The sequence below is a fragment of the Amblyomma mixtum genome, chromosome 2, assembly GCF_055824585.1.
Source record: "Amblyomma mixtum isolate Tamu chromosome 2, ASM5582458v1, whole genome shotgun sequence".
Classification (NCBI taxonomy): Eukaryota; Metazoa; Arthropoda; class Arachnida; order Ixodida; family Ixodidae; genus Amblyomma; species Amblyomma mixtum.
In genome coordinates, this window is record NC_143013.1 from 261,663,866 (window position 1) to 261,674,084 (window position 10,219).

The 10,219-nt window shown below is 48.4% G+C and overlaps 1 protein-coding gene across 1 annotated transcript; it reads left to right on the forward strand.

Moving 5' to 3' along the window:
* The first annotated feature begins 2,063 nt into the window (after window positions 1–2,063).
* LOC149363773 (uncharacterized) lies at window positions 2,064–9,195 on the forward strand. The gene is made up of 3 exons (XM_089573718.1): window positions 2,064–3,147; window positions 6,641–6,736; window positions 9,012–9,195. The coding sequence occupies exons 1-2, from the start codon at window positions 2,884–2,886 to the stop codon at window positions 6,692–6,694; spliced, it is 318 nt and encodes a 105-aa protein (XP_089429844.1). The 5' UTR covers window positions 2,064–2,883; the 3' UTR covers window positions 6,695–6,736; window positions 9,012–9,195.
* The last annotated feature ends 1,024 nt before the right edge of the window (window positions 9,196–10,219 follow it).

Genomic DNA, 10,219 nt, shown 5'->3' on the forward strand with positions numbered 1-10,219 from the left:
GCTCAAGGCCTTGCTGTGCGTTTTCGAGCTCGCACTACCTTTCCATCAACCCCGTTTCATTTGGGTGGAGACTTCACTAAGGTATCTGCCTCTGATTTAGCGTCCGTAGTTAATTGCCTGCAATATGCTGCCCCTGGGATTGACGGAGTAACAGTTGGCATGCTTAAAATCCTAATGCAAGATTTTGCCCCGTACCTCTTGCAGATTGTGAACTGGTCTTTGGAAAAAGCCTGTATTCCACAAAATTGGAAAACAGCGAAAATTATTTTACTGCTGAAAGAGCAGGGGAAGGGTTTTGATCTCGACAATATTCGGCCGATTGCTCTCACATCAAATTTGGTTAAGCTTGTAGAGTGGGTAGTCTTCAGCCGCCTCACTAGTCATATTCTGAGTCTTCAAGGTTTTAGCGAGGCTCAGATTGGCTTCCGCCGGGGGTGTTCGATTTGGACCGCGCACATAGACTTGGAGAGCCGTATTAAGGTTGCTATGAGGCAAAATGAGGTATCAGCTCTGGTTACTTTAGATATTGCAAAGGCTTACGACAGCGTTGAACACAGCATTTTACTTCATAAACTGGCTAATGTACAACCTCCTTTGTACCAATTTGCGTGGATAGGAGAGTTCTTAAAGAATATAGCGTTCTTTTGTTCTAAGGGTACGTTAACTTCTACAACATACGCCCAGTCTAGAGGTGTCCCACAAGGCTCCGTTCTTTCACCGTTATTGTTTAACATACTAATGCGTGATATCCCTATTCACCCAGCCGTCAAAGTTTATGTGTATGCGGATGATATTGCTTTTTTCGCTTCTGCCAATGACATTCATATCCTGTACCAATTACTGCAAGAGTATTTAAATGCTCTGGAAGTTTGGCTAGACAGCATAAAGTTAACTTTAAATGTGAACAAGTGTGCCGTCCTTGTTTTCCCACAAGCAACCCCTCTTTACATCTCTCTCTCGTATCACTCTATCCTCATCCCGCAAGTTGATTCAACAAAATACTTGGGTATAATATATGACCCGCATTTAGACTGGCGGCCACACATTAGAAGCATTGCGCTTAAGGGTGAGCGTGCCCTCGGCCGGTTGGTGAGGATCAGCAACAAAAAATTCGGTATGCGACGAGACACTCTACTACTTCTTTATAAGTCCTATGTACGGCCAATCCTTGAATTTGGCTCCGTTCTGTTTTCTGGGTGCCCAAAGTACAAGCGTGAACCCCTGTTTGTTATGGAGCGACGCGCTCTGCGCCTTTGCTTAGGTCTCCCTAAATCAGTAGCTAATGCGGTGTTGTACTTGGAGGCGCGAATACCTGACCTCAATTCCCGGTTTTGGCTTATCACTGTGCGGACATTTTTAAGGTCTTTGGAGCCTGTTCCTGGATTGGCTAACCCTATATTTACAACGAACCCAACTCTCTTCTTTGGTACTTCCTGGCCTCGGTATAAGCTCCCTCAGGTGGTGTTCTCTAACTCCCTGCTGTCATATATTTCTGTATCAATGAGATCTTTGGTACTAGTCAACCACAGGCGGGCTGACACGGCCGTCTTCTTTGACAACACCCTCCCAAGGAATGCTAAGAACCTGCCCGCCAATATGTTAAATGGGCTCATAGAGGAGTACCTAGACAATTTTCCTAACCATATTGCCGTCTATACAGATGCCTCCCAGCAAAATGAAAAGGCCGCTATTGGTATTTACTCAGGGCTCTTGATTGGAGCTACTCATTTCGGGCCCCTGACTATACCCCTATTTTTGTTGCTGAGTTTCTGGCCATTGAGTTGGCCTTAATAAGGATTCCCTGCAGTATCACTCGGGTTATTATACTCTCAGACAACCTTTCTGTTTTGGCAGCGCTCGAAACCTCGAGTGATACTCCTATGAGCCGTTCCCTTCAATTTTTTATTCCTCCACATGTTTCAGAAGTTCGCTTTCACTGGGTCCCTGGGCACTGTGGCATTGTTTCTAATGAGAGGGCTGATTTTTTAGCAAAGTCTGCCCTTGATGGTCCTATTGTCCCTTTCGTCCCAAATACTGTTTACTTGACTATAGTACGCTTTCAGCGATTCCAGCGTTTCCACACCTTGAGCCATGAGCCTCTCCTCGCTGCAGCGGATTTTCAACACATGGCATTTCCTTGGAGTGTGCGGATGTGCAGTTCGAGGCAATGTGAGGTGTCCATGACCCTTTTGCGCTGCAGGATACCGCGGCTAAATCTTTATTTATGCCGAGAGGGGCTTTCGTTATCCAACCTTTGTGAGTCTTGTGGCGAAATTGAGTCTATAGAACATTTTTTCCTCTCCTGCCGGCGGCTCGCTGCTCTCCGTAGAATTTGCTTGGAGATCCCCCTCGCTCGGCTTGGGCTTCCTCTATCTATTCCGATTCTCTTATCCTTCGGGGCAAGCGCCAAGGGATATGCTCTGAAACCAGTGTTCGATTCTATTCACGATTATATAATTTCTTCTGGTAGATTCCTCTGCTAGAATGTGAATTCACAACTTTTCTTCCTCCGTATTTTTTGTATTGTACAAATTCTAGCTCTGCGTTCCAAATTTTTTAGATTTAATTCTACTCCATTCCCTGCACATGAGTGCGTTTGTATCCGCTATGCACCCTGGCCAATCCCCCGCCGTGGGTATGTGCCATTCAGCCCGAGGACATCATCATCATCATCATCAACGCCTCGCGCTGCGCGCCAGCAACAGCAACGCTCCTGGCACTGATACGAACGCCACGGACGAGCGAAGGCTCGGTCAAGCTTGCAGCAGCCGCTGAGCCTTCGTAGTTAGCACCTCCGAGTGTCCACTTAGGTGCGAGAACAGGACACTGGATCGCGATTGCGTTGGCTGAACTGGCTCCCCGGTCAACTTCGGAAGCGCCATCATGGATGAGTGTGTGCCGAGCACACCCAAGGAAAGCACTTCGAGTTCTCTGCACATCGGAGCCATCAGTGGCGGCACTCCAGTCGGACGACAGACGCAGCGTCCCCGCTTCCAGCGCCTGAATCCCTGCGACGCGATTCAGCGGCGCCAGACGCGGAGGGCTCTGCAGCGCGGGCCTCAGGAGGAACCGCAGCACAGCACCGCAAATAGAGCGGAGGATTCTTCCCTCCAACAGGAGTTCCCAGAGCCGGGGGAACGTGAGCAGGTAAGAAACATTATACATGCTGGTGTCGTTATTTGGGGATACTACTGGTACGTGCTTTTTTCGCGTTCTTTCAAACAAAGTACGTCCGCACGTTGTGCGAAATCACTGGGCGCATTGCCGACGACAAATTATTTAGGTGTACGTACGAGTTACTTAGCAAGCTCCAACAGTAAGGCACATTACAAACGCACTATAAACAATATTCATTGCGTCTAAGACGCGAATCGAAAAAGAAAATGCCGCAGTTTCTGTGTCACATCTCGGTGGACTCCTACTAAACCGCGCCGCAAGGGAAGAGATAATGGAGGGAATGAGAGGAGAAAGTTAGAAAGGGAGGGCTTTATAATAATTTCGACCACATGGGCATCGTCATTAACGTGCACTCACATCGCGCAGCACACCGGCGCATTTTGCGTTCCGCTGCCAACTAAGTGCTGCCTTCGTCGCGGGGTTCGAACCCGAGAACTCCGGCTCAGTAGCTCAGCGTGCTATCCACCGCAGTGGGTAAAGCCCGTGCAATTTTCTTTTAGAGCAAGAGCTCTATTCCTACATGTCCCCCCAAGGTGAGCCTTGGTGCGCGTTTCACCTTGAGGCCCCAGAACGCAGGCAAAACACATGAGTCGCCAAGCAAAGGCACCCCCGCTCACTGGCCGGCACCACCACTGTGATACCATCTGACCAGAAAAGGGTGGAACAGTTGCTACGTCGGCCGTCCCTCCAAGTTTAGATATACATAAGGCGTCCATCGGATGGGTTGTCTCAACTCTTCGGCGTCGCCTTGAAGCCGCGTCCGATCATCCGGTCGATATAGCTCGCCGAGATGATGTACCTGCAGAGGACGCGAGTAAACGAGCCGCTAAAACCGAGGAGCAACGATAAGATAGGTTTGGGAAGCAATGATATACAGCGCTCTCTCTCTGTATAACTAGAAAAGCCTCATCAAATTTTCATCTCTCCTTCAGTCGCAACAAGGGTCTCATCGGCCTCGCACGAATTCTAGAGGCCCGTGTACAGTGCGATGTCAGTGCACTTAAAAGAACCCCAGGCGGTCGAAATTTCCGAAGCCCTCCACTACGGCGTCTCTCATAGCCTTAGTCGCTTTGGAACGTTAAACCCCATAAACCAAACCGAACCGAAACACTACCCCAGCAAAATGGGCAATGCTTTGGCGTGTCTTCTCTTAAGAAAGCAAGCAAAAAAGATGATTGGTCTGGTGTGAACAAGACGGTGGTCGTATTGGTGGCAGCGGTTCAGTGGAAGTGAATAGTAAGGTGTTTTCAATGGAACAAAAGATGCTTGCCGAGGCCTGAAAAATAGCTATGCAGTCGGTAGCATCCCGGCCCAGTGGCTGATTAGTTAGCGCGTTCGGCTACTGATGCGGAGATCCCGGGTTCAAACCCGACCGCGCCGGCGCCGTTTCGATAGAGGCGAAACGCAAAAAGGTGCTTGGTGCTGCATTATGTTGGTGCACGTTAAAGATCAAGAGGTGGTCGAAATTCTTCCGGAGCCCTCCACAACGGCACCTACTTTCCTTTCTCACTGCCTCCTTTATCCCTTTGCATACGGCGTTTTTCAGGTGCCCACCGAGGTGCGAGACAAATAGAGCGCAGCTTGCTTTCCTCAATTTTCCTCAAAGCCAATTTTCATTTCGGCAGTATGCTCAACTGCTTGCTAGGGCATTGAACTTAGCCCGTGCGTATGTCATGTCATTTTTAGCCTTTCGGCTCCACCGAAACGCGAGCGCACCAGCTATATTTAGCTTAGTTGGTTTTATGGGGTTTAACGTCCCAAAGCGACTTAGGCTATGAGAGACGCCGTAGTGGAGGGCTCCGGAAATTTCGACCACCTGGGGTTCTTTAACGTGCACTGACATCGCACAGTACACGGGCCTCTTGAATTTCTCCTCCAAAGAAATTCAACCGCCGCGGCCGGGATCGAACCCGCGTCTTTCGGGTCAGCAGCCGAGCACCATAACCACTGAGCAACCGCGAGACCCGCGTTCTACGGCTCAGTAGCCGAGCGCTGTAACTACTTAGCAAGCGCTACGGGTGCCATGTAGGTAGTTACGCGTGCTATTTGACTTCCTGAAAAAAAAAAAACTGCATTGGTTTATGAGCAAAGCCAATCTTTTGAGCGAAGCAGGCCGCCGCCGCGGTGGCTATGGCGCTCGGCTGCGGACCCGAAAGACGCGGGTTCGATCCCTGCCGCGTCGATCCAATTCCGATGAAGGCATAATTCTAGACGCCCGTGTACTGTGTGATGTCAGCGCACGTTAAAGAACCCAAGGTGGTTGAAATTTCCGGAGCCCTTAACCACGGCATTCCTCATAGCCTGAGCCATTTTGTGACGTTGAACCACCATAAACCATAAACCAATGCAAATCGCTCAGTAACCGTCTCGAACCTCGGTGGAAACCACATAAAGGAAGAGACAAAGGTGTGGGGTATGGAAAACATGGGGGAAAGAGATCACGTAGTGGAGGGCTGCGCAATAATTTCGACCACCTGTGGATCTTCAATGTGCTCTAACATAGCATGCGATACGGGCTTCTTTTCAGTTTCTCCACCAAAGAATTGCGACCGCCGAGGTCGTGTTCAAACCCAGGCAGTCCGGCTCAGTAGCCAAGTGCGTTTACCACTGAGCCAACGTGGCAATTGCACTCCTCAGCCCCACAGCTTCTCATTGGCGTGTTTGAGGACAAGAATTAGCTGACCCTCAGCGCTTAACAGCAGTGTTATTTAATTGCAGTAAATGACGTCGCTATTCCTCCCGGCCATCTGCTTATAGAAAAGAGATACCAGGCTCTTTACTGACAGAAGATTTCTATATCTTTGCTGATTACTAGACACCATTCACTGCTTTTAAAATGTGCATCACCACTGGCATTGCTATGCCGCAAAAGCCCATACTTACACTTCTGAAACCTTTTTTTAATCACTGACTGCTTTCGGTGCAACAACCGGCATATACCTGTGAATAGGCTTCGAAATGATTCCAATGTTTGATTTTCTGGTATTATTACGAAACTCAGTCTTTCAAAGGGGAGAGCCCTTTGGCACGAAGTGTAGCTGGCATCTTCGGCAGAGCATGGGCACCTACCCGAACAGTACACATACGTGCAGTATTGTTTGGATTCTGTATCACACGACAGTCATTACTGTCGTGTGATACAGAATCCAAGCACATTCAGCAACGTCGTGACAGCAAGCCGTTCTGTGTTCTCGCATGCATCGCGCCAATTCAAGTTCCTCTATGTCACAGTAACCAAAACTGCAGTCTTGCCGCTCCTTTCAAGTTCATTAACAAAACAACTACATTACGTCGAAGCTCTGGATCAGGTGGCCATCACCTGCACATGTTTGCTTGAGGGACGTGGGTGTAGGTCCTTACAGAGCAAAAAGCAGACGTATCTCTGGTAATCGCGCCGAAGATCTGAAAATATGGATGACAGACCTGACATCTAATGATCTTGCCTTCGCTTCCTTCCTTTCAGCATACGTGGGCCTGCCCAACATCCCGACGTGCACCGACGCCCGGTCTAGACTGAGCCAACCCAACTCTTAACAACCACCGATTGAGACAATGACAAGTACGTTGAATTCAACCCATTCCTTCTAATACCGCACATGCGAATAGTAACGTGCAGATGCTTCACAGGCGCAAAATATACAAGAGTGAGGAACGTGAACGGGGCGGCTTGTGCTTTCGCGGACAAGTATGGACTGCGCTTTGGTGTCCCATCTCTCTATGTGGCAATGCGAAACTGGAAAAAGAAGGGTTCGCAGCTTTTTTTGGGATTCTTTCAGTCACTCAAGGCAGAGCTGCTTGATGTGAAGGATTGTCCACACGCAGCGAAAAAAAAAAAAAATTAGGGGACACTTTGGCTCTCTATAGTGCTGGAAGGCGAAAGCGCTTCCTGGCGCAGTTTGTTTTTATTTACTTTTTTATTTTTCATATATTGTTTTCTTTTATTTATTTTTGTTCGTTTTCCTATTTTATTTTTATGGTTATTTTCATATCTTGATGTTATTTTAATTATTATTTTTGTTTGTTTTTATTTTTATTTTCTTGATTATATTTCTTTATTCTTTTTATTTTATTTATGAAACCCACGCATTCACTAGATGCACCTTTATTCATGCTCGAACCTTGAGCCTTCCTGGCGGAGTGGTAGCGTCTCCGTTCAAATTCCCACCCTCGGCGCAGTTTCTTTTTAATGTAGTGACGCTGAAACGTCGACAAATCTGCCGACACGTCTGCCGACGCATCTGTCGACACGGCTGCCGACGCGTCTGCTCACGACTGTATGAGGCATTAAAGGCTTTCGCCTTAAAAGCCTCGATATCGCTTCCTAGCTCTATGTCGCCAGTCTCCTGCAAAGGCGCTCTGGAAAGCGTGTCAGCCGCGATCAGTTCTTCCCCAGGTATATACGTATACCACTTCGTACTGGTGCCTCATCATTCGCATTTTAAGTCTTTCTAGCCGCGGTGAAAGGTCATCAACTTTTTAAGCCGGAAGCCTTTAATGCTTCATCGCTGTAAGCAGGAGCTGTCGACAGAAATATTACGCTTTTCAATTGGTCGAAATGCTCATGACCTCACAGCACCCGAATTTCAAGCGGGCCCAATTGTACTTTGGCTAGTAACCATGCAACCAATTGAAGGGATGGTATAGTGATGCTTCAGGTAAAAAAAAATTCAGGGGGGCACTTCGTTTACCTAAAGTCCGCTGAGGCGGAAGCCTTAAGCGCGGTGTTGCTTCTTGTGTCACTGATGTGTGGTTAAGGTGTTAAGATTCGCCTCTAAGAGTGCAAAGCGACAGCGTCTTGCAACGCTGCCAGAGAGTCCACACAAAGCCATCGCCCGTTCGGTTCTACGCCTTGCTCGTCGGTAAATTGGTTTTTAAGTAAAGGAAATGTATCTGTCTCCCATATCTTGGTGCATACCTGAACCTCACCGTAAGGGAAGGGAGGAAGATATGGGAGTGAACGAAGACACCGTATTCACTAGACGCGCCTTTGTTCATTCCAAACCATCGAGCTGACATGGCGGAGTAGTTAGCGTGCTCGGCTCGCACTCCGGAGAGCCTGGTTCGATTCCCCCAAATCAAATTTCCTACTCGGTTTTGTTTATTTATTTCGTATGGCTAGAAAGGTTAATTAGTCTAATTGGTTAATTAGGCGACTAATTAAACTCAGTCTCACTTACCTGGGGCATCACTGTACCATGCCTTTAATTGGTTGCATGGTTACTAGCCATAGTAGAATTAGCCCCGTTTGAAATTCGCACACTGTGACGTCACTATCATTTCGACCAATTGAAAAGCGTGACAGTTCTTCAGCGCACCGCAGCAAGACTTCGCGGCCGAACGACAGTTGGCGGTCGCTCATGTGACTACTGACGTCATACTAGAGGGAGAGATTTGGCACCAAGTTGGCTCTTCAGCGCGCCGCATCTAGAACTTCGCGGCCGGTCGACCACCTGTGAACGGCGGCAGGCGATTGGCGTCATACAATTTGCAAGAGCTTGCAGGCCTTGCTGCGGTAATGGATGTGTGTTGCAGCGTGTGGTATGACGTCATCCAGAGACAACCAGGTGCTGTCGGGTGTAGAGAAAAGTAGCGCCTGCTCGCCGGTTCTTCGGTATAGCTATGGAAGACTTTGGACGCGAGTCAAGATTCTTGTGTTATGTTACCGTTTAACCTGATGGAGGCTATGGATATCGAAGATGATACAAGTTACACCCCTTGCTTTCGCAATTACCTAGGCTTAACCAAAGCTATGCCCCAGCAATTTTTTATACCCATACATGTGTTGTCCTGAGTGGAAAAATGAACTTTGCTATGCTTTTCCACTTTCATCGCAGGGTCCCGGACACGTCCATGTAATTTTGCGCCACGCCAACTAGACGTGGAGACGCCTGGTCCAGACCACCTGCCCCCAAGAGAAACTCGGTGCTTCTCTTCTCTGTCCATTCGCTGGTCCATTAGATGTATTTATTAATAGCTTAGCTCAACGTGTAATAAACGCTGTGAACATACTTTCACCATGAAAACACGCTTTTATTTCCTTGCCTGATCTGTACGCTCGCATTGCTTCAGCGGGTACAGCAATGGCAGCGTTTTTGACTGCTTCATGAAATGATCGATTTTGATTGACTGCTTCATGAAATGATAGATTGTGACTGATTTGCGACAGCCTCAGTGTATTTATATATATTTAGAATATTACTTTTCTTACCGGTGCGAAAAACTTGCCCTGCGGCAAACTTATACGTGGCGACGCATTAGAATGTCAGGTGCCACATGTTGAGTAATTGCCAGCAGGGGCTGTGTACTCTGTATTCGTTGCCTACCTCAAGTAAACTTTCATCCCACTCCTTCGTTGACAGTTATCATCAGGCACCTTAGAGCCTCTAGAGTCACACCTTACCTTCCCCTTAGCGGGTACGAACATGGCCGCGGCAGTCGAATTTCTATAGAGGCGAAATTCTAGAGGTCCGTGTACTGTGTGATAACAGTGGAGGTCAAAGAACCCCAGGTGGTTGAAATTTCCGGAGCCCTTCACTACGGCGTCCCTCATAGCCTGAGTCGCACTGAGACGATAAACCCCCATAAACGAAGCCTAACTAAAAAGTAGGCGGCGGCTTAGCTTTGGTTAAGCCTGGTAGGTTGCGAAAGCGCGCAGCGCCTCCAACTGAAGGAAAGCTCTTTAACATGCACTTACATCGCACAGTACACGGGCCTCTAGAATTTCGTCTCCACAGAAATTCAACCGCCGCGGCCGGGATCGAACACACGTCTTTCGGGTCAGCAGCCGATCACCATAACCACTGAGCCACCACGGCGGCTGAGCGACAACAACGGTGTGCTGCGTTTAACAAGAGGGGAGTTTAGCTGCGGCTCCAATCTTTCAGCGGAATAAAGGGAAAGCTGCCTCCAGCAGCTTCAGCAGTAGTTCAACCGCAGCTAATCTTACGCGACAACGTACAGAGCTCGTTCGGTCGAAAAACTGACGGCATTATATATAGTTGTGAGCACCACACGCCGAAAAAAAATCGTATTTCGCCAACCG